Source organism: Schistocerca cancellata, chromosome 8 (assembly GCF_023864275.1).
Source record: "Schistocerca cancellata isolate TAMUIC-IGC-003103 chromosome 8, iqSchCanc2.1, whole genome shotgun sequence".
NCBI classification, from domain to species: domain Eukaryota; kingdom Metazoa; phylum Arthropoda; class Insecta; order Orthoptera; family Acrididae; genus Schistocerca; species Schistocerca cancellata.
Genome location: NC_064633.1, coordinates 511,362,202 through 511,387,779, shown reverse-complemented (window position 1 = coordinate 511,387,779; position 25,578 = coordinate 511,362,202). Strand labels below are relative to the sequence as shown.

General features: G+C 45.2%; 1 protein-coding gene across 1 annotated transcript in view; it reads left to right on the top strand.

The window, feature by feature from the left end:
- The window catches only part of LOC126095660 (uncharacterized), a 755,174-nt gene that overhangs the window by 164,495 nt on the left and 565,101 nt on the right, over positions 1 to 25,578 (top strand). The window contains exon 2 of the mRNA XM_049910417.1: positions 15,477 to 15,638. Coding sequence (XP_049766374.1) covers positions 15,477 to 15,638 — 162 coding nt within the window. The remainder of the gene's footprint in view (positions 1 to 15,476; positions 15,639 to 25,578) is intronic.

Sequence of the window (25,578 nt, the reverse complement as noted above, 5' to 3'; positions counted from 1 at the left end):
GTTTGTCATGTTCAGACGAGGTCTAAGTTAATTCGGAGTGCGATAGTTCCGTTGTGGATTTTTGAAGACAAATCACGTGAAACATAAGGTCTGGTTGTGGTGACAGACTGATTGGCAGCTTAGCCCAAGGTCTAGTTTAGGTTGATATGCGACAGTCTGGTTGTGAGTTGGCGGAACCAACGAATTTTAGAGCTAAAAACGACTTCAAGTGTCTTGGGTTCCCACAGAAATGCCCCCATCTCCACCAAGAGTGAGCTTGACTTTCGATTTTTTATTTTTCATTACTATTCAACTGCTCTGATGATATTCATCTTTTTCTATCTCGTTCTGCTTTTTCGTCTATAGTAACGTCCCCTATAATCTGCTTTTCCCTTGCTGGTCTTCATCTTAGTTCAGTTTGTCTTAAGTCATGTTGCGCGCTGAGGGCCGTTCGAAGACCGACCATGTGCGGCTGGTCCCGGCGGAGGTTCGAGTCCTCCCTCGGCATGGGTATGTGTGTTTGTCCTTAGGATAAATTAGGTTATGTAGTGTGTAAGCTTAGGGACTAATGACCTTAGCAGTTAAGTCCCATAAGATTTCGCAGACATTTGAACATTTTGAAGACCGACCAAACGGGCTGTTCCGTCTGCGAACGTTAGCACTGGTATTTGTCCCGCTGGAGCATCTGGCTGGCAGGGACTCTCTGAACCTATTTATTTTACAGATTCTTCGGTGGAACTGTCTGGTGGGCACTGGTCACCGGTTTTACTACTGCTGGCCGGTGGCTGAAAGTGTTCCTCTTCGAAGATTCCGATCTTTCAGTAGGGCGATCTTTCTGTGCTAGTTTTCGAGCCAATAAATGTAGGTTTCAATAGGTAGCTCCATATTGATTACCAACAGACTGTTCGACACCCTACTGACAAAAAGTCTCTTTGCCACTATGAACTCTTTAGCTTCGAGGTACATATGGGAACGAAAAAAAAACCCTGAGCAAATTGAAAATGAACCTCTGCCTGCAAAAAAGACGAACAGTGTTCTTTTAAATGACAAAATGGCTCTGAGCACTATGGGACTTAACTGCTGAGGTCATAAGTCCCCTAGAACTTAGAACTTCTTAAACCTAACTAAGCTAAGGACATCACACACATCCATGCCCGAGGCTGGATTCGAACCTGCGACCGTAGCGGTCGCGTGGTCGCGCGGTTCCAGACTGTAGCGCCTAGAACCGCTCGGCCACTCCGGCCAGCTTTAAATGACTTTATAAATGCATAGAAACTATATACAAATACTGGCTCACAAATCTGGCATTGCCTGAATATCTATTTTGGCAGTTTTATATTAGAAACGTACGGTTTATGACCGTTGGGCGCAGCTGCTTCGCCTATCTTTAACGCTGTTTTGTAAACGTGACTGTCACTTCATAGCCGTATAGAAGACTATTGTTTTCGTTTGAGCTTCGCAGTTGAAAGATGTCGAAAGCGCTGCCAGATATCATGGATTTCCTTAAATTGACTTGACTGTAGACGTGTCTTAGTAGCAAAAGAGTAAATGTATACAGGGTGTTACAAAAAGGTACGGCCAAACTTTCAGGAAACATTCCTCACACACAAAGAAAGAAAATATGTTATGTGGACATGTCTCCGGAAACGCTTACTTTCCATGTTAGAGCTCATTTTATTACTTCTCTTCAAATCACATTAATAATGGAATGGACACACACAGCAACAGAACGTACCAGCGTGACTTCAAACACTTTGTTACAGGAAATGTTCAAAATGTCCTCCGTTAGTGAGGATACATGCATCCACCCTCCGTCGCATGGAATCCCTGACGCGCTGATGCAGCCCTGGAGAATGGCGTATTGTGACAGCCGGCCACAATACGAGCACGAAGAGTCTCTATATTTGGTACCGGGGTTGCGTAGACAAGAGCTTTCAAACGCCCCCATAAATGAAAGTAAAGAGGGTTGAGGTCAGGAGAGCGTGGAGGCCATGGAATTGGTCCGCCTCTACCAATCCATCGGTCACCGAATCTGTTGTTGAGAAGCGTACGAACACTTCGACTGAAATGTGCAGGAGCTCCATCGTGCATGAACCACATGTTGTGTCGTACGTGTAAAGGCACATGTTCTAGCAGCACAGGTAGAGTATCCCGTATGATATCATGATAACGTGCTCCATTGAGCTTGGGTGGAAGAACATGGGGCCCAATCAAGACATCACCAACAATGCCTACCCAAACGTTCACAGAAAATGTGTGTTGATGACGTGATTGCACAATTGCGTGCGGATTCTCGTCAGCCCACACATGTTGATTGTGAAAATTAACAATTTAATTACGTTGGAATGAAGCCTCATCCGTAAAGAGAACATTTTCACTGAAATGAGGATTGACACATTGTTGGATGAACCATTCGCAGAAGTGTACCCGTGGAGGCCAATCAGCTGCTGCTAGTGCCTGCACACGCTGTACATGGTACGGAAACAACTGGTTCTCCCGTAGCACTCTCCATACAGTGACGTGGTCAACGTTACCTTGTACAGCAGCACCTTCTCTGACGCTGACATTAGGGTTATCGTCAACAGCACGAAGAATTGCCTCGTCCATTGCAGGTGTCGACGTCGTTCTAGGTCTTCCCCAGTCGCGAGTCATAGGCTGGAATGTTTCGTGCTCCCTAAGTCGCCGATCAATTGCTTCGAACGTCTTCCTGTCGGGACACCTTCGTTCTGGAAATCTGTCTCGATACAAACGTACCGCGCCACGGCTATTGCCCCGTGCTTATTCATACATCAAATGGGCATCTGCCAACTCCGCATTTGTAAACATTGCACTGACTGCAAAACCACGTTCGTGATGAACACTAACCTGTTGATGCTACGTACTGATGTGCTTGATGCTAGTACTGTAGAGCAACGAGTCGCATGGCAACACAAGCACCGAAGTCAACATTACCTTCCTTCAATTTGGCCAACTGGCGGTGAACCGAGGAAGTACAGTACATACTGACGAAACTAAAATGAGTTCTAACATGGAAATTAAGCGTTTCCGGACACATGTCCATACAACATCTTTTCTTTATTTGTGTGTGAGGAATGTTTCCTGAAAGTTTGGCCGTACCTTTTTGTAACACCCTGTATAAACTTCATGCATACGCGGCGCTTTTCATGTATGTCAGTTTTTATAGCGTCATATCCCCTGAACTATGTGTCGTACTATGATACGAGGGCTATTCGTGAAGTAAATTCCGATCGGTCACCAAATGGAAATCACTGTGAGACTCCAAGATGTTTGATTTGCAGGATTAAGCTACACCTTACAGCTACTTCTCTACACAGTCTCGCTCCGACTCAGACATTTGTTGTAGCGTTGTACCAACTTTTCAATAGCCTCGTCATAGAAGGCAGCCGGCTGCGCCTTTTCGCCATTTCTATACGCCCGTGTACAGCTCGTTATCTGTTTCAAAATGTTGTCTTCTTAGCCTGCGATTCATGTGAGCAGAGATGAAACTCAGGACGAACCAACTACGGGCTGTGTTGTGGGTGTTCAAACACGCTGGAGGAGAATCGTCCTTGCTCCTGCAGAGTGCGGCCGAGAATTGTCGCGAAGAACGAAACGCATGACAATTATGATGCGTGGGCTGCATAGCTTCAGGCGAAATCTCTCACAGGGCCCTCATACTTCGCGGGAGACACTATTTTGTAGGCATCTTCACGTGTTCACTCTGCGCTCAGTATTGAAAAGAGTGACGTGCCGCAATCGACGGGCATCCTATAGACACTACCCAACACATTTGTGCAAAACTTCATCGGATTTTCACAGTGTTTTACATTTCGCGACCGATCGGAACTTACTTTCCGAATAGCCCTCGTCTATTTGTGTAGACATATTAAGCGGCTCCTGTGGGTACTGAGAACTATGTTGGGTTCATTGTTATGAAGTCACATCTCCTGAACTATGGCAGGTATTTGGTTCCTAATTCCCACAGCGATTTTTGCTTTACAATGAGAGATATGTGCATCAAGTTTGGTTGAAATCGGTTCAGTAGTATAAGAGGAAATGTAGAACATATCTACATACCCACTTACATGCAAACATCTGTTTTTATAATATGTACGGATATTGTTGACATATGGACGTGATAAATGCAGGTCATAACAGTATATTGGCTGTCAAAAACGGCATTCAGCTTGTAAATGCTTGTTCACTGTGGACAATGTCGGCCATATAATGTATCTTTGATATGAACACGAATCCTGTAACACGACGACTATTTCAAGAGAACAGATATAAGTTATTTCGACGATGGCGTGTCATTTAGACAGGTTGAACATTTTGTTATATTTCAGCTTACACTTGTGATGGGCTATAAGGGCTAAATCATTACTGTGTGAAGTAAAAGAGAAGTAACTTACAGTCAAATGGCGGAAATGTCTCCCAAAAAGAAATATAAGGGCCGTGCTAATGATACGCGACAGTCGTCAATGTGCGTGATACATCCTGCTTCTGCCCTCATTAGGCGGTAGAAAAGGTATGAATGACGCAGAAGCCTTTCATATGGGTCACTGCGTGGTACAAACACACATCTGCATCTGTATTCCTGAAGCTACCTTACGGTGTGTGACAGAACTTACTTCTAATACTACTGTCATTTGCTCCCTCCCCGTTTCCCGGTTCCATTCGCTAGTGGTGGACGATTCAGATTTTCTCGTCGTTCTGATTGCGCGAGATATACGTCTAAGAAAGTATTATGTAGACCGAACCTGTTTCGAACGTGCACTCTCGGATTTCCTATTCGCTTAACGACCCCTGTAGAACACGACAGTCCGCAGCTCGAGGTCGTGCGGTAGCGTTCTCGCTTCCCACGCCCGGGTTCCCGGGTTCGATTCCCGGCGGGGTCAGGGATTTTCTCTGTCTCGTGATGACTGGGTGTTGTGTGATGTCCTTAGGTTAGTTAGGTTTCAGTAGTTCTAAGTTCTAGGGGACTGATGACCATAGTTGTGAAGTCCCATAGTGCTCAGAGCCATTTGAACCATTTTTTAGAACACGACGATTGCTGCACTTGTAAACGTTATGAATGAGTTTTTTAATACGTGTTTCACGTGGATTAAAATATTCAGTGGTTTGTGTTTCAATATGTATGACAACTGAAATGTTTTTAGTAATTTCTCTAACACACGATTGCTTACGGCCGAAACCGGTAGTACTAATAAAATCCAGTTCAGTGTCATGTAACTAGAAATTGTGCAGTTGTCATTGACTCTTCGAATAGTAATGGATCTCTCCATCTATTTATGCACAAAATTTTGCATTTGTTTACGTTCAGACGCAGCTCCCAATCCATACACCAATTGATCCTCCCACAAATCTCCATGCATTTCGAAACAGTCTTGTTCTATGGACATCATGATCTTCAGACAGCCTCAAGGGCCTACAACATTATCCCTAAGTAATTACTCGCCTCTTCAGGAGAAATCACTGACTCAAGCTTGTACGATAGCACTCGACTCGGAGGTAAGCCTCTTAGAATTCTGGTAGTAGGTGAAATTTTAACTGCCAGTATTTGACCAGCATGGGAGGGAGAGGTGATGACGTAAAGTCCCTGATGGCCAGCTCTTGCGCCAGTGTCCTGGATTAAATGTCAGTCCTCTCCACAACATCTCATGAATTGAGGGCATGTGACACCATTGACAGTGGTCCGTCCGTTGGATGGGAACGTTAAACTCTACGGCCCCCCTCGGTACTACTCAAGAGAAGTTGGCAATGTGCTGGCTCCGGATTTTACTCTCTCCCTTCTCTCATCATCATCATCACACAACACAAACATAACAATACACAAAACTATACATGGATCCATTACACTCACCTCCACTAACCAAATAGACTTAAGACACGCCTCTCATCTATTCTCCTGGAAAGAGGCCAACGCGCGCGGAGGAAAAGCACGCTTTCTGACAGGCAGCTGAACACACGCCGTGACATATGACGTTTACATTCTTACCTAAATAATTTCTATATATTGTAAAAAGCAACGACCCCGTAACACTCTCTTGGGATGCTCCTGAAATTACCCTAATGTTTGTCGACTTCGTTCCACTGAATCCTGTCTGCTAGAAACTCTCGAATCTAGTCACAAATCTGATTCGATACTCGTCACTTTCGTATTTTGTTGGTTAAACAACAGTCCGGATTACGTGGAATTCATTCAAGATTGAGGACACAAGAAAATCTCTAGATGTACAAAGCCAAGTAGGTGCCAATAAGAGACAGAAAGTATGGCGAAATATAGTGTTAGGAAGTAGTTGCTGATCAGTCTTTCGGGTTGTATTGCTGTGGCCGAAGAAACTTTTCGGCAAGACTTAGCATCGCCAAGAGCACCTCCGAAGATGTCCAGCGTAACTCTGGACGAAACGTCAGGAACAGAAAAGTTTCTTCGGCCACGGAAATACAGCCCGGAAGATCGTCAGCAACTACAACATCCGTTCGTGAAAGTCTTCATTGTTTGAGTGCTAGGGAAGTCAAAACTGCTTCAGAGAACGTTATTGTTTGCGTAATGTTGAAAATAGACGTGACATTAGTGATTTGTACGTGTGTTGTTGTCATATTGACGAGAAGTCTGACATTCCGTCGACGTCAAGGTACTAGCGACTGGGCGCTAGTTCGCTTTGGGAAGTTTATGAAAGGAAAGCGGCCGTGTCATTTTCAAAGGAGCGATCCAGGCATTTGCTTTCAGCTGCTTAGGGAAACTACTACAGAAGTTAATTCAATGGCCGGACGTAGAACTGAGGTTCTGTCCTCTCGAATGTGAGTCCAGTTGCTAGCTGTGGGTTTTCCACGGAGAAAGGCTACGTGACTGAAGTATTTTGTACGAAGGGCACTGACCACGTGACTTGATTGGTGTGTCGCCACTGACGTCTGTGGGTGACTGCGACAACAGGTACTTATGTGGAGTTTATGTCACTGTCCAAATATTGAAAATAAATTATACGATAAATATACCGGAGATGTAGTGAGGTGGAATCGAAAGAAAGATTATTACCATTACACATGGTGGGCAAATTAAGCCTAGCCTGGAAGATATCTGTGCGAGTAACGCGGAACTGGTCCTTGCTGATGAACAGGAGAACTGTCCATCACAGAAAATGCTTCAGGCCGTAATTTCGATGTACCAGTCGGTTGATGTTACGTATCTACGCTTGCCCATCTTCCACAAGCTCTGTCCCGAATACTTCGCTATGTCGTTATGTTTGAGTAAGTGAGAGGAGCAAACGTGTTTAGAGACATGTTGAATGGAACACAAAAATGGTGCTCACGATAGTGCAGAACGTTCAAATGGTTCAAATGGCTCTGAGCACTATGGGACTCAACTGCTGAGGTCATAAGTTCCCTAGAACTTAGAACTACTTAAAACTAACTAACCTAAGGACATCACACATATCCATGCCCGAGGCAGGATTCGAACCTGCGACCGCAGCGGTCGCGCGGTTCCAGACTGTAGCGCCTAGAACCGCTCGGCCACTCCGGCCGGCAGTGCAGAACGTGTTCGTTGCCTAATGTTATGCGGAACACAATTCGTGGGAAACATGTGCGGAGCTGTTTACGCAAGAGTTGAAGACTGCAAATATTTCGCAAAATCTCCAACAAAACCTGCAGTCCGGTACTTAGCGGCAAAATGGCGCATAACAATCTGTGTGGCAAACAAAAATCGTAAGTATCCGAGAATATGAAGTGCAGTTAAATGAAAACTGAATACCCGCCACAACGGGATGATGGAATGGTTCAATTGAAAAGCAATCACCACACAAGTTCAGGAATTTATCCCACTGAGAGACAAGGTGATAAATTCCTATTTTGAAAATCTCTAGATGTTCAAGGCTAAGTAGGTGCCAATAAGTGACACTAAGTATGGCGGAATACAGTGCTTGGTAATAGTTGCTGATGAGTCTCCCGAGCTGTACTGCCGTGTCCAAAAACGCGGTCGGCGGCCGACGTATCCACAACCGCTCCCATATTTGCGCTTCCTCGTAGTACTGAAATCGACGTCCACACATGTATTTCTTCAGATTGCCAAATATGTGAAAATCACACAGTGAAACACCGGCGCTGAACGGGGGATGCTGCAGTGTTTCCCAACCAAATCTCTGAAGCGTAGCCTTAGTCCGATTGCAGTGTGTGGAAGCGGTCGTTATGCGTCCAACAGAATGATTCCGTCCTACCTCCCGAATGCAAACGGCAAAGCCAACAGCAGAAACACCCCTCATCTCCCCCTAAAAAGAAATCCAAAGATTTTCGCAAAAGTTCCGGTTAGGTTATGATGACCTTCTTTGACTACAGGGACCCTCTGTTCCCCGAGCGTGCAACCACAATCATTACGCAGCGCTGTGAAGGTACCCTTTGCAGAAACTGCGACGCACCGTAAAGTCAAAACACCCAGGAATGCTTTGTTGCAAGGTAGCGCCCGTCCCGACACAGCCAATCGGACGAAGCCTAGCTTTAGCGATTTGGTTACAAAAAACTGCAGCATCCTCCGTACATCTCGTATCTTCCACCGGTTGATTTCCCCGTCTGTGGCGGCCTGCAGAAAGGCATATGCGAAGGTCGGTTTCAGTCGGATGAGGAAGTGAAAGACTGAGTGCGATTGTGGGGTGTGGAAACGTCAGCGACCGACTGCTCTCGGCAAAACAAGAACTGATTGTCTCGTCTCCCAGTGGAATAAAGGTCTTTGCGTGTGTGGCAGTTATGTTTTAATGGAATTATTCGATCTTCCTGTTGTGACGGGTGTTTGGTTTTCATTTGACTGCCCCTTACAGTTCGAATGCAAGGTAAGTGTTGCTCCAATGAGTGGCTCGGCCAGTTTCCTTTTTCCCATTGGGTGTGTAGTGCGTTTAGTCAAGGACATACCTAATAAATTACGTGTGCCAAGCGGCAACAGATTCGAAGAGAATACTGCGTCAAGCAAACAATGAAATTACGACAAGGGATATTAACACAACTGTTTTATAGGTTCAGCCTAGCTCTGACAATGCATCTGAAGCATGAACCTGTAAATGAAAAACAGCAGAATCTACTTTGTCTAGCCTGCGGGCCAGCCAAAGAGTGCCCTGACCTTTGTGCATTTCCGGGATCTTTCTCAGGCTCCCCAAAGAGCTTCGGTTTCAAGATACTTGCCAGAGACATTAGCGCCAGCGTTCATGTCGAAAATTCTCTTTGCTGCTCCCGAGTTATCTGCTTCTGTGGTCAGGCTATGGAAAGAGACACTATTACTATGCACAAACGTAAACATCACAAAGTACGACGACATGGGCGCCTCCCGCAGTGTGCTCCACCTGCGTTTTCTCACTCCATCGTACAGACTACGCCGTCTGACCGGGAACGGTGTGACTGGTATAGCCGGCCGGAGAGGCCGTGCGGTTCTGGGCGTTACTGTCTGGAACCGAGTGACCGCTACGCTCGCAGGTTCGAATCCTGCCTCGGGGATGGATGTGTGTGATGTCGTTAGGTTTAATTAGTTCTAAGTTCTAGGCGACTGATGACCTCAGAAATTAAGTCACTCAGAGCCATTTTTTGACTGGTACAATTATTGAAGCAAGGTGCTTATGCTTAAGTTGCTTAGTTTCTACCTGACAAGTCTTTACTAGAGATCATGGTACTATTTAACTCTCTTTGCTGATATGATAAATGAAGCGACCTGACCCCCTGAAAACTCACTCTGTACGTCAAGGACAGTAGAAAGCATACTACTTAGCAACAGATACGCGCTACACTCGAGAATTTGGTTGCGTAATCTGGCGTTGCCGTCTGAAGATAAAGACTGGACACCACTGTTCAAGGAATCAGTTTTATTTGCTTGTCGTAGGAAAGAATAGCTGTATTGTTTTCACGCATTTGCAGATTCGCGACGAGATAAGTATATACTGTAGGCAGTAACAGCTGTTACTTTCACGTGCTCACTTCAAAGAATTGTAAAATCAGTGCGAATAATACACAACGCTTGAAACAACCGTAAGTCAACTCTATATTTTCTGAAGCCCACATGCACTGTAATGTCTTTTATTATACTTGTTGTTGCTATTTCGTAAGATTTCCTTTCTTCTTGTCATACTTGGATTAAGGAAGTGACTATAATAGAGCTAAAAAAATCTTTTTCATATTCCACTTAAGAATAAAATAAAACTTTCAGTTTAGCTAAGAAATTAGGTCTGTTCGTAAATGTTAAACCCCCTTACGTTTTAATTGCTTGTTGGCCCCTTTGCAGAATCTTTTTTTTCCATGACAACTGTTAAGCCCTTTATTTAATGCGAAAAGATTTGTCCATCACGCCTATTAATATCGGTCATCCAATCCAGTAGTAATACACGAAATCCTGTGAAATTGCCGCTCACATTTTATAACGTGTCTGCAGAATTTGTAGGACTCAGTATTAAGTTGTGATGGGAAAAGCCCTATACAGTGAAACGCAGTGAATTCGACACAGTCCGAAGTACTGGCTGGTTCCTGTCTTTTCAACAGCAGATTTTCAGCTAACGTTACTTGTTACTTCCTCCTGGAAGGAAGGAATATTACGGTTTAATGTCCCGTCGAACTTTCCTCCTGATATTCTAGTTTCTGCGTGATTGTAATTTTCAGCGCTGATGCGAAGTGGCGATATACTTGACTGTTAGGGCTAATAAGTATTTAGGTAACATTGAAAGAAAAAAACTATCTATAGTTCTTTCAGTGAAAGCTGAATTTAGGACTTTCCTGTCACATTTTTAACGAGGAACGCAATTTAGTAGATTACCAGCAGTAGCAGGCTGCCCTGTTCCTCACGCGATGGAAATCCTTTGATGAGGTTTCGCTGCTGTGCAGTGTACCAAAAGCCTCTTAAGCGATATCGAGATAGCTGATACGAAGGTCAAAATCAGGACAAATTCTAGTAGGTCTACAGTGTGTGTATCCGTGTATGGGGTTAAATTGCGGGATGGCTGTCGGTTGCATTCTGTGAAGTATGATTGTTCGTATAAGGTTCGTCAGTTCGAAGAAACTACCTGCAGATTACAATTCGGATTAACAAGGTAGCTGCTGCTCGTGAATAATAAGAATTCCTATACGATTTGTCTTCTATGTTTTTTCATAGTAAGCAAGCAAACTGTTTCACAATGATGAACCAGCTTTCACAGAAATACAACTTTCTGCTGCTGCTCTAACATGCCTCTGTCTTACAACAGTCCATACATCTCTCTCTGTTAGCACCGACTCCACGAGAGTCACCAATATAACAGAAGAAAATGGTTCAAATGGCTCTGAGCACTATGGGACTTAACATCTGAGGTCATCAGTCCCCTAGAACTTAGAACTACTTAAGTAAAACCTAACTAACCTAAGGACATCACACACATCCATGCTCGAGGCAGGATTCGAACTTGCGACCGCAGTAGTCACGCGGTTCCAGACGGAAGCGCCTAGAAACGCTCGGTCACAACGGCCGGCTATAACATAACGTGTCTTTCCTCCAAGCTCGAAGCGGCAGAACAGAATTACTAAAATTGTAAGTAAAGAGTCTATGCGTTTACATACCTGTTGACGTAAGTATTTAAATTTACTTAAGTTTTTTCATGTACATAGCACAAAACTTATTGAAAACACTATTGCAAATAACTTATAAAATTAACATATTTCTGTTCTTTTCTTAATTCACTAAAATTTTTCACGTTATATCAAATGAAGGCAATAGTTCACAAAGTATATCGCTCGCAAAAAAACTGATTTGCACAAAGTTATTATTTTTTTATAAACGAAGTGATCTATACCTATCAGTATAGATGGGTTACTATTATAGAAATGTCGATTTGGATTTAACGTTTCTTCAATGACGAGATCAGTAGAGACTGACCATATATGGATAGGGGAAGCAAACTGGCAGTGAATTTTTCAAAACAATCATCCCGTCTTTTTCCTTAAGAGACGTACAGAAGCCGCTGAAACTCCACATCTGAACTGTCGGCCAGGGTTTTGAACCATCCGCTTCCCGAATGCGCGTCCGTTTTCTTATCACAGCGCCATATCGTTCGGCATGCCATGACGAACCAATCAGATGTGTGCAGATTACATATTATCCTACGACTGTTGATACGAGACTCTTAAATACTATATTTCCCAAATCCATTAAAAACCCGTCCTAGAATTTAGATGTTTCCCTTATAGGTGACAAAGACGACCATTTATTAGTTTGATGAGCTTTATTGTGGAGGTGATTTAACCGAATCCGCCTGAAACGTCCCCTTAGAACAATTTTTACACGACTGTGCTTAAACTAACACACAATTTTTTTTTTAGCGCAACGCAATCTGACTTTCAATAATCCCTACAAAACAATGGCCCTGACTAACATTAACCTATACCTTTCACGAATCACTTACCTCACAAAAATCTTCGTTACTCGAACTACTGCAATACAGCGAGCGCCACTACTGCCAGCTAAATAAATGATTCAAACTACAGAAGGCACTAACTACTGATAGGCATAGTTAGCAATTGAAAGATGATAATAGAGAACAAACAATGTATTTACCTTAACAGTCGTATTATATATAGTAGTTCATAATATCCAGTATTACAAATTTTCAAAACTCCGCCATCTCTCTCCCCACATCCACCACTGCTGGCGGCTCACCTCCAACTGCGCAACGCTACGCGCTGTTCACATCCAGCTGCCGCTGCCCAACACTACAATGGCAGACAACAATGCAAACTAGCCACAGACTGCACACAGCACAGCCAGTGATTTTCATACAGAGCGCTACGTGGCGTGGCCAATAAGAAAACCTAAACAGCCTACTTACACGCCAAAAGAAACTTGCTTTGTCTACCTTGGGGTTGTTACCTCCTGCATCGCAAGCGCACTTCGATCAGATGGGCTGCAGCGCGACCAGAAAAGAAATATTTAGCGTCACATGGACAGTGTTAAACTTGTACCTAGAGGATGGTCAATATGGGTGGAACGACCAGTGTAAAACAAAAACAGTGAATAAACAGAAATTTAAACTTAATTAATATATGGGAGAGGGCGAAAATGTGTGAGGTTATGTTATCAACATAGTGGCCATTTTCGGACACGCCATCTTGGATGCAAATGGTAATTTTCGAATGGAAAGGGAGTTATGTGACATATCACACAGACACAGAATTATACACCAGAAACCATGGCATTTTTCATTTGAGCATAGCTTCATTCACCGTAGTATTTTCTACAAAACAGGGATGTCAGCACATTCCGTCTTCGCACAAGCGCCACTCCGCACGACTGTCAGAAACGCACTGACGAGGAGAACACGGCGAGTGCCAACAGCCGATTCCCCAGAAACTTCGCTCAGAGGAAGAGAAGTCAAAGTAAGGCAACACGTGTCCCGGCTTATCCGTGGATACCCGACCGTTTCTGAAAAGACGACGGTCAAAGTTTTCGAGGTACTTTATCTGTTTTTTACACACCGATATCCTCTGACGAAATGTGGCTCAGTTATTAGCTTCGCGGAATATTAATTTTGCGTCCCATGCTGGAAGCCCGATTATTGTTCTCATTTATTTTATTTTATTGCTTTTTTTACCTACTCATGTATGTAGAGGGTTACTACACAAGTGTTCTTATCAAATTATGGGGTACAAGGACGTTATACTAATTGTAAAGGTACAACTGGATACCACAATAAGTGTCGCAAATTTACTGTGTAATATTATGTGTGTGTGGTATGTTGAGGGTTGACAATTTTTTTAAATTGTCGTATTTTGATATTTCATTCTCATATCAATTCTTCCATTAATTCTCATGTATATTTTCATGTATTTGTTCTTCAGGAAGATATGATGCTTTCCCTTGGATGATATCGATTATAGAAATATTCCAAACAGATATTCCGAACACAATGAAAATCGTGCAGTGGTAGATTTGCCACAGTGACATTTCTTCGTATGAATCTCATTGAGAAAGAAACGGCATTAATAGTGAAGAAAATTTCGCACGTTGGCAATAATTCTGCGGCAAAGCATGCGCAACGGATCACTTTCCCGAAAACTGGCTCAATCAAGATACAAGGCAAATCAAGATCCACTTCAAGAAATTAACCGAAAACAATTTCAAATGATTTTCAGATTTTTTAAAAAAATCGATCATCTGACATACACCCAGTAGACGAGTAAGGGCAACGTTTTGTCAGTGTACACCGGAAAACATTCATGTAGTAATGATAATAATGAGCGCATGGCATTGGTGGCCGGGAGACCCCTCGCGGGGCGGTGCGGCCGCCGCTCCACAAGTTCTTCAACGCCACTACGGCGACTTGCGAATGAATGAGGATAAAATGATGATGAAAGACACACAACACCCAGTCATCTCGAGGCAGTGAAAATCACTGACCCCGCTGGGAATCGAACCGGGGACCCCGTGCGCGGGAAGCGAGAACGCTATCGCAAGACCACAAGCCGCGGACCACGTAGTAAACTCATACGGACGTAGGTAAAATCAAAAATAAAGGTAATAATCAAGGCTCGAACACCGGGTGTGAAGTTAGGCAGCCGCGACGCTAACCACTGCGCCTACATTACGTATGAGGATATCACACGGCAAAAGACACTTAAAGCACCTGGAACATACCTCGAAAGCTTTGACCGTCGTTTTTTCAGAAACGGTCGAGTATCTACAGCTGAGACAAATTCAGAAATGGTTCAAATGTCACTGAGCACTATGGGACTTAATTTCTGAGCTCATCTGTCCCCTAGAACTTGTTGTTGTTATTGTTGTTGTTGTGGTCTTCAGTCCTGAGACTGGTTTGATGCAGCTCTCCATGCAGTAAAGCTGCATAACCTCGGGAAAAATTACGGCTGTAGTTTCCCCTTGCTTTCAGCCGTTCGCAGTACCAGAACAGCAAGGCCATTTTGGTTAGTGTTACAAGGCCAGATCAGTCACTCATCCAGACTGTTGCCCTCGCAACTACTGAAAAGGCTGCTGCCCCTCTTCAGGAACCACACGTTTGTCTGTGGGCGCTGATGACCACGCTGTTTAGCGCCCGTAAACCTCAAACACATACACACACGTTTGTCTGGCCTCTCAACAGATACCCCTCCGTTGTCGTTGCACCTACGGTACGGCTATCTGTATCATTGAGGCACGCAAGCCTCCCCACCAACGGCAAGGTCCATGGTTCATGGGGGGCCCCTAGATCTTAGAACTACTTAAACCTAACTAACCTAAGGACATCACACACATCCATGTCCGAGGCAGGATTCGAACCTGCTACCGTAGCGGTGGCGCGGTTCCAGAGTGAAGCGCCTAGAACCTCTCGGCCATAGCTGCTGGGACACGTGTTTTCTTGATTTGACCCCTCTTACGTTGAGCGAAGTTTCTGGGAAATCGAATTACGGCACTTGCCGTGATCTCCTCGTGAAGTGACTCCACGGGCTGGCCAGCAGGTGTCAGCGAGCCTCCGCCACCAATGTGAGGCCAAGGGCGGCGGTGTGTTCTGTTGCAGTGGGCGTCGGTCGCCTCGTGGTTTTTGCGCTCAGACGCGTGCACCACTGCCGCCACCACCACCACCACCGGCGCCTTCCCGGCCCCCACCACCACCACCAACACCACCACCACCACCGCCAGCAGCACCAGCGGCGGACCGGTCGCGCCCAGCGTTTGCACGGTAAACCACGCCAGAAGCCTTCTGTTATCCTATTGCGGCAGCCTAGAGTACCACTTCTGCGTCCGTCACTGAGAAGCTCCAGAATTGTATACAGCCGGACGTTCGTGTACCCCACAACCCCTTTCTATCACCAATGGTACTGGTTTGGTGTACTGTTCCCGCCAGTGCTCCAAGTCCATTGCGTACTCTACGAAGAGAAAGCTTTTGACAATGTTGACTGGAATATTCTCTTTCAAATCCTGAAGGTGGCAGGGGTAAAATACAGGGAGCGAAAGGCTATTTACAATTTTTACAGATACCAGATGGCAGTTATAAGAGTCAAGGGACATGAAAGGGAAGCAGTGGTCGGAAAGGGAGTGAGACGGGGTTGGAGCCTCTCCCCGATGCTATTCAATCTGTATATTGAGCAAGCAGTAAAGGAAACAAACGAAAAGTTCGGAGTAGGTATTAAAATCCATGGGGAAGAAATAAAAACTTTGAGGTTTGCCGATGACATTGTTATTCTGTCAGAGATAGCAAAGGACTTGGAAGAGCAGTTGAACGGAATGGAAGTGTCTTGAAAGGAGGATATAAGATGAACATCAACAAAAGCAAAACGAGGATGATGGAATGTAGTCGAATTAAATCGGGTGATGCTGAGGGAATGAGATTAGGAAATGAGGCACTTAAAGTAGTAAAGGAGTTTTACTATTTTGGGAGCAAAATAACTGATGATGGTCGAAGTAGAGAGGATATAAAATGTAGGCTGGCAATGGCAAGGAAAGCGTTTCTGAAGAAGAGAAATTTGTTAACATCGAATATTGATTTGTCAGGAAGTCGTTTCTGAAAGTATTTGTATGGAGTGTAGCCATGTATGGAAGTGAAACATGGACGATAAATAGTTTAGACAAGAAGAGAATAGAAGCTTTCGAAATGTGGTGCTACAGAAGAATGCTGAAGATTAGATGGGTAGATCACATAACTAATGAGGAGGTATTGAATAGAATTGGGGAGAAGAGGAGTTTGTGGCACAACTTGACTAGAAGAAGGGATCGGTTGGTAGGACATGTTCTGAGGCATCAAGGGATCACCAATTTGGTACTGGAGGGCAGGGTGGAGGGTAAAAATCGTAGAGGGAGACAAAGAGACGAATACACTAAGCAGTTTCAGATGAATGTAGGCTGCAGTAGGTACTGGGAGATGAAGAAGCTTGTACAGGATAGGGTTGCATGGAGAGCTGCATCAAACCAGTCTGAGGACTGAAGACCACAACAACAATAATAACGAAGAAGAGCAGTGAAGAAGTTACGGAGCTCGACAAATATTAATCCAGTCTTCCGCTATTTCTGAAGAATTACAGTAACGCGGCAGAGTGCGAAAAATACAGTACTTGATTCCCGCTAGAAAAAGAAATGTGAATTTAGTTATGAGTGAAGGACGGACAGTTTGTATTGACGATGTTTGAGGGCATCGGAGATGAAGCATTAGCTTAGTTTAAGAACGTTTGGGAAAGAGACGGTCTCGACCATTAGAGGAAACTATCGTGGCGTTCGCCTTAACTCACTTAGGGAAACCGAGAGCAACATACTGGGAACGACCGGCGTTGCATTTCAACACAGCTACCATTGAAAGTCCGGGCCGGCTGTTGTGGTCAAACGGTTCTAGGCGCTTCAGTCCGCATGGATGCGTGTGATGTCATTAAGGGTTAGTTAGGTTTAAATAGTTCTAAGTTCTAGGGGACTGATTGCCTCAGATGTTAAGTCCCATAGCGCTTAGAGCCATTTGAACCATTTGAACCATTGAAAGTCCAGGAAAAACTTGAGAGCTACTAAGTACTGGATGGCACAGCCTCCATTTAAGAGGTAAGACGTAGACTAAGAGAAGAGAAACGCGCATCAGATGATCATCAATCTTTCGTCTACTTTTCGCGGCGGAAGTCATAACTTTGTTTACGGTGGTCATCAATAACAAATATGTTAATGTTGTTTATTGTATTACTTCACATTTGCCTGGGGCATTGGCATCCTTTACTTACACACTTATTCTGCGGCTACTCGGATGTGGTTGTTCCGATCATCTATTCGACGAATCTGGAAAAACTTCCAATATCTAAGGTCGAATAAATTAGTCTTAATTGTTTACAACCGGTTTCGACAGTTGTAACTGACGTCTTCTGGTCTTAAAAAAGTTACAAAACGTGTTCTATTGTGAGTTAGTACCCCACGCCGTGTTGTCATTATGGCAGACAAAATACTGCACATTATATACAGGTCTGTCGACAATAAAACCATTTACAGTTAAAAAGCACGTTGTTCGCATGGCCATATTCGCGTACGCACCACACACGGGGGCTTTTCAGTTCTTAAAACGCACATTATTACATCTACACTCCTGGAAATGGAAAAAAGAACACATTGACACCGGTGTGTCAGACCCACCATACTTGCTCCGGACACTGCGAGAGGGCTGTACAAGCAATGATCACACGCACGGCACAGCGGACACACCAGGAACCGCGGTGTTGGCCGTCGAATGGCGCTAGCTGCGCAGCATTTGTGCACCGCCGCCGTCAGTGTCAGCCAGTATGCCGTGGCATACGGAGCTCCATCGCAGTCTTTAATACTGGTAGCATGCCGCGACAGCGTGGACGTGAACCGTATGTGCAGTTGACGGACTTTGAGCGAGGGCGTATAGTGGGCATGCGGGAGGCCGGGTGGACGTACCGCTGAATTGCTCAACACGTGGGGCTGAGGTCTCCACAGTACATCGATGTTGTCGCCAGTGGTCGGCGGAAGGTGCACGTGCCCGTCGACCTGGGACCGGTCCGCAGCGACGCACGGATGCACGCCAAGACCGTAGGATCCTACGCAGTGCCGTAGGGGACCGCACCGCCACTTCCCAGCAAATTAGGGACACTGTTGCTCCTGGGGTATCGGCGAGGACCATTTGCAACCGTCTCCATGAAGCTGGGCTACGGTCCCGCACACCGTTAGGCCGTCTTCCGCTCACGCCCCAACATCGTGCAGCCCGCCTCCAGTGGTGTCGCGACAGGCGTGAATGGAAGGACGAATGGAGACGTGTCGTCTTCAGCGATGAGAGTCGCTTCTGCCTTGGTGCCAATGATGGTCGTATGCGTGTTTGGCGCCGTGCAGGTGAGCGCCACAATCAGGACTGCATACGACCGAGGCACACAGGGCCAACACCCGACATCATGGTGTGGGGAGCGATCTCCTACACTGGCCGTACACCACTGGTGATCGTCGAGGGGACACTGAATAGTGCACGGTACATCCAAACCGTCATCGAACCCATCGTTCTACCATTCCTAGACCGGCAAGGGAACTTGCTGTTCCAACAGGACAATGCACGTCCGCAAGTATCCCGTGCCACCCAACGTGCTCTAGAAGGTGTAAGTCAACTACCCTGGCCAGCAAGATCTCCGGATCTGTCCCCCATTGAGCATGTTTGGGACTGGATGAAGCGTCGTCTCACGCGGTCTGCACGTCCAGCACGAACGCTGGTCCAACTGAGGCGCCAGGTGGAAATGGCATCTCTACGATCGTCTCCATGGGAGAATAGCAGCCTGCATTGCTGCGAAAGGTAGATATACACTGTACTAGTGCCGACATTGTGCATGCTCTGTTGCCTGTGTCTATGTGCCTATGGTTCTGTCAGTGTGATCATGTGATGTATCTGACCCCAGGAATGTGTCAATAAAGTTTCCTCTTCCTGGGACAATAAATTCACGGTGTTCTTATTTCAATTTCCAGGAGTGTATTTATGTTTAAGCGAATTGTAACATACATCGTGGTTCCACCCTTAGGCAAAATATGCGGTGCATTTTACTGTATATCGTGCGTTGTAAGAATTAACAAGCCTCTGTAAGTGCGAGTATGCCGAGGTACACGAGGCGCTTTTAGTTCTAACTGGTTTTATTGTCGACAAACATACGTATAATGCGCAATATTTTATCCACCGTAATGACAACGTGACATGTTGTACTAACTCACAATGGAATTTGTTTTTATTAAAAGCTCTTTTTGAGGAGCAGAAGATGACAGTTCAACTGTCGAAACCGCTTGTCAACAATAAAGATTAAAGTATGCGATCTTGGTCATTTAAAGTTTTTTCCGAGTCAAATACAGATGGCTCATTCTCAGTAGAAGACAATGCAATAATATCCTAAGATTTGTTTCATGCAGATTCTCTCCTCTGGCCCTTGCCAGCTATCTCCATAACTCTGTATGACACATTAAACTATGGTCTGCGTTGTACACTCATATTATTGTCTGCCCTTGCGATTCTCTACTTCCACCATCCGCTCAACTACGGTTTTCAGCACTGAACCGTATCTAATATCTGCTCATCCATTCCAAATCTTCCAACATTATGTTCACTATTACGCAGCTTTCCCCGTAGACTTTCTGCAGGACATCAACATTCCTTACTCCATCAGTCCAACTGCTATTCAACAAGTTTCTGTATCACTGCATTTAACAGGCTTCTGCTCGCTTCATATCTGTGTTCCCACCGTCCACGTTTCGCAGCAATACGGAGCAAAGCTCGAAACCTTGCCTTCGGAGAACCTTTTTCTGTCCTCAAGGCTTATAAAAGTTTTCGGATGTTACTCGCCAGTTTTCTGAACTGTTTCATGAATCTTCTTTCTTCATCTGTTCTACTTCCAAGATAGCGCAATTTATGCACCAGTTTAACAGCCACTTGATCAAGTTTCAAATTTATTCATGTAACAGGAAACAATCACACCTCGATAAAGTATTAACTTAAGAAGGATCTTACGTGTAAATTTAAGCCCAGTTAAGAATATTATACCGTCCAAACGTAGGTATCTCAACAGTTTCTTTACCCTTGTTTGTAATGCTAATGGTAACCTTTCTTCCATTGCGTTTAAGGTTGTTTGTAGCTAATTATATTCTTGCTTTCCTCAATCTCATTCTCTCCTTCCGCTCTATCTTTCTTCTTTCTCTTATTATTATTTTATTAATTTTATTTTAAAATACTTGCATAGTTCAATGTGGTGTTGGGCTCTAGGGCTGTACAAAACTGAAAATAAGGTAACAATTTTGTTAATTCAGTATGTACTTTATTATTATTACACACTTTTGCCCTTAAGATAGTGTTTGAGCTTGACTGTTGCGCAAGTAGTCAATTTTTTTCTTCTTTCCTCTTCTTCTCTTCTCCAAGTCTCTTCATTCTTTGACTTTGTTCCTTTTTCATCTGTCCGTATTTTTCCTGTTTTCTTCCCTTCTTTTACTTCAGATTTCGTGTTCATAATATTTTTTGTGAACTTACCTCTTTCATTTATCAATTAGCTATTGATTGCTATTAGTTTTAGGTCTTCTTCTATTTCTTGAAACCACCTGTTTTTTTTATTGAGTTATTTACGACATGCAAAATGCTCTTCGTGAGTCTCTTGTTGTTGTTAGTTCTACGTACATGTCCACTGAATGTTAGTCGGCGTTTTCTTATCGTATCTGTGTCTGTGTGTCCGTATAATTCTTTTGTCTCTTTATCCATTTATCAACTCTACATACTGCTCCAAAATTTTTTCTGACGATTTTGCGTTCTGTTTCTTCTGTGTCTGTAATAGGGTACCTGAGGCCCCAACTGTGGTCGTTTCTGAAGCGTAGAGCCCTTCTGATAGTACAATTATATTGTAGTGCCTGACGTTTGGCTGCCTTGGTGGTTTCTTTTGTTGTAGTGCATCCATGTGAGTTGGCTCTGAAGTTTTTCTGTTCTTTCTGTGCTGCCTGCCTTGTTTCATCCTCTTATTTGTATGTACTCTCCTAGATACTTACACTTTTTCGCTCTTTTAATCTTTCTGTATTTTGGTGCATGGCGTATGTTCATCCAATCCGTGTATTGCGTTATTTCACGTGACTTACGTACACCTGATTTGGCGGTGACTGTTTCTTGTATCTAATAATAATAATCGTCAAGAGACAAAGGCGTTCATGACATTGGCTGCTAGTGGTCAGTGATCTAAATCAATGGGGAACGTGGAAGAATTGTGCCAGTTCGGGATTCGAACCCGGGTCTCCTGCATATCAGACGGATCCACTGACCACTGCGCAATCCGGACAGAGTGGTAATCGCAACTGCACGGACTACCCTAGTACGTCTGCGTCGGACCTAAATTCTCAAGTTATCCGTATTCTAGCGATGTAGTGCCCCTTGCCCATTGTCTCCATTACTCGCGGCATTTTGCCGATTCCCGTAAGAGGTCGATCTTGGTGTGCATCTGCATTGAAGTGATCAGTTGGTGGTCCTCCCCTTAATTGTATATGAGGTGTCTCTTCTTTCGGACATGTCCGCAGCCACTATGAGTCAGGACACAATGGAATTAGCTGGTAGTAGGCATTGATTTGCATCAATAGGGAAAGTTGAAAATCTGCTCCGGACTGGGATTCGAAGCCAGGTCCCCTGCTTGCTAGGCAGAGGCGCTGACCACTGCGCCATCGAGACATAGTGGTCATCGCAACTGTATGGACTAGCGTAGCACAGCTCCCGTCAGACCAGATTCTCAATATTGGTCAAGGGGCATTACATTAGTGGCGTGTGGATAATTGGGAATTTGTGTCTTACGAGAGGCGTGTTGGGGTAGCCTGTTCAGTTTCGATGACCACTGTGTGTGGATGTCGCAGTGATCAGCGGATCTGCTTAGTAAGCAGGGGACCTGGCTTCGAATTCAAGTCCGGAGCAAATTTTCAACTTTCCCCGTTGACTTATATGAATGCCCATTAGCAGCTAACGCTATTAATTCGGTTGTATCTTGATTCATAGAGGCTACAAGGCCAAAATGTGTCTGTTGTTTCAAGAACCGCGTCAAGACTGCTCGCTGCCGGCAGCATTGTGTAGCGGTGCGCAGCAAAGAAATGGCGTTGTGCTGGTAGGAGGGCTCTCACCATTGGTTGAACGGTTTTTAACCCCACGGTGAGAGATGAGGAAAGGGGAAGCAGTAACCACAGTTTAAGAAAGCTCGGACGAAAATTAAGACACAACGGCCCCGATGGCCGAACACGACCACTGCGTTAAAAGCACCAAACAGGTTTCCCTAGGACGGGGCAAGCGGTGCCGGGGCGAGACGGCCGGTAGCTCCATGTAGCACGACTGCAACATCCAAATATATTCTCAGAGCTGACGGGCGGAGCATTCCCCATACCGTGTTAGAGAGGCCAGAAGGGAGAACAAAGGCCAGGAAGGAAGGACAGGAAGCGGCAACGCCGGCGGACAGGGTGACACCTCGCACCGGCACCCATTTCGCGAACGTACTGGAGGGGGGGGAAAGGGGGAGAGGAAAAAGAAAAACACCGAAAATCTCCGCCCGCGGAGATTACGGCGCAGCGACGCGCCGCGCGCGCGGCCATAAAATCGATAATGTAATACAAAATCCCGACGGAGCGGTCGGTGCAGCAGCGAGTGGAGGGTAGAGGGAGAGAGAAAGAGAGAGAGAGAGAGAGAGAGGAGGAGAGAGCGCATATTTCAGCGGGCTGGCCATCAATTACGCGCGTGGAAGACGCGTCAGCGGGTGTATATTTAGCGCTGTTTTATCACTGGCCGGCGAGCCGGGTTTTACGGCGCGGACCTGTTTACATACACATTCCGTGCCATAACTCGGCAGGAACGCCGACTCGCCACTTCTCTCCCCGTGCCCCGCGTCTCGCCCCGTCTTTCCTCCTCCTTCCTTTTTGCCGCTCCTCCGCCTTTTCTCTCGCGCCTGGCGACGCACGCGTAACGACCCGCTCGGGCGGCGCCTGCGGAGGAGACCGGTGCGCGGCCGACAGATTTGCGTCTTCGGCGATTTTTCGCACATGTTGCCGCGGACGGACAAAACATTCGTTCCGCCGCCGGCTCGCGCGCGGCTCGCGTTTACTGCTGAGCGCGACTAACTCTGCCCTCGACGCCCGCACACTCTCCAAATGTTTTTCTAAGACGTGACGCGGCCGCGACATTCGGAACGAGTCACCGATTTCATACAATGGGGGCTTTTACGACCGGTTATCTTAGCCGCTGGAGGTTCTTCCAGGCTGTACGGTAGTGGCCCGTGGAACTTTTTTTGTTCCTGACGTTTCGTCCCGAGCTGCGTTCGGCATCTTCAGAAGTGATCCTGATTCCGCTGAGTCCTGCTGACTGACATGTTGGAAGTCAGAGAGCGACACAAATACCGTGAAAAAGGAAGGTGATTTGCAGAGATAATTCTTCCCAAAGATAAGTGTCAAAGATAAAACTTAACCACCTGACTATCATCTGTCGAAGACAAAATTCATCAACCGATTCTATAGAGCGTCTGTCCATACATCACCAACGAGGCGAACACGGCAAGTGCCATAAGCCGATATCCGACGGTCAGAGTTTTCGAGGTACTTTATGTGCCTTTTAGCGGGTAAATCGTTCAGCAGGAGTGGTGGTGCAGTGGCTTCACACTTTTGTGCCCCGTGTTCGAAACCCGAATACAACTTTTTTTGTTTGTCTTTTATTTACTTATGTCCGTCGTAGGTAACTACACGGATGTCTTCAAAGCACACTGGAATAACGTTGACCGTATTTGTCTATTAATTTCATATCCGATGGATGATTGTAAACAAAAATGAAAGAATGAGAAAATTATTTTAAATTGTTTCCGGTCAAATTGCTGTAGTCTATCTCGATTCGTAATCGGCTGCGAACACCCGTTTTCGGAAATGGTCTGTTATGCGTGGCTTGCCATCAAATTATTGTTAGCGCGTGAAATCTCCGCCAATGTTAACAACATTACTTCCCGAGTGAGATTCATACGAAGAAATGTCGCAGTGGCAAACCTGTGATCGCGCGATGCCCGGGGCGTTCAAATTTTTGCGTTCTGTTCTGAATATTCATGTGACTTATATCATCCAAGAGAATGCACTGAATCTTCTTGAAGAATAAGAGTAAGAAAAAATATAAGAGTTAAAATAAGAATTGATATAAGACTGGAATATAAGAATATGAGAGTTTAAATAGCTTCTAACTCCTGAAAGCACCATACACACGTATATTATATAGTAAATGTATGATACTTACTATGAAACCCATTTGTACTATTACTATTAATACAGGGTGATTATTACTAAAATTTCCCTACTTAACACGTTATAATACGGAAACTAATTACTGTACGAATGCCAAACTTAGTAGCAGTAATGTCGAGAGTATGGGGTGCATGATTTCCATGCGTCACAGCGCTACCGTCCATTTCCAACTATGGCCACCAGGTGCCATGATCAGTCATCGTGATGCACGGTCTCACACACCTGACCAGTCGCAGAGCACTTGTTGACGTGTCAACATGAGCTTCGATATAAGGAGCAGGGCATTATTGGTGAAGCCCTATTATCAAAACAACAGTAATGTTGCAGATGTACTTTAAAAAATGGTTAAAATGGCTCTGAGCACTATGGGACTTAACATCTGAGGTCACCAGTCCCCTAGAACTTAGAACTACTTAAATCTAACTAACCTAAGGACATCACACACATCCATGCCCGAAGTAGGATTCGAACCTGCGACCGTAGCGGTCTCGCGGTTTCAGACTGTAGAGCCTAGAACCGCTCGGCCACACTGGCCGGCGGCTGCACTTCAAGAATATCGCAGGCTGAAAGGATTATGGAAGGATCGTCTTTCTCCACCTGCTGCGCGGAACTTGATGAAGAAGATCGAATCAACAGAAGTCTGCGTCGCTCCGGGAAGAGGCCAATGACCTGTTGGTAAAATCGCTGTTGCTATGCCAGACAACGCTGCGCGCAGTTCCCGATCGTCATGCAGTGCGTGTCCCGTGTCACGACAGTTGAACATCCCGTGATCCACTGTACAGAATATGCTTCGAACCATTCTCAAATGGTATCCGTACAAGATCCATATCGTTGAGTAGACTGCACAACAGGATGCACAACGAAGTGTTGGCTTCGCTCTCCACTTTCTCCCAAGG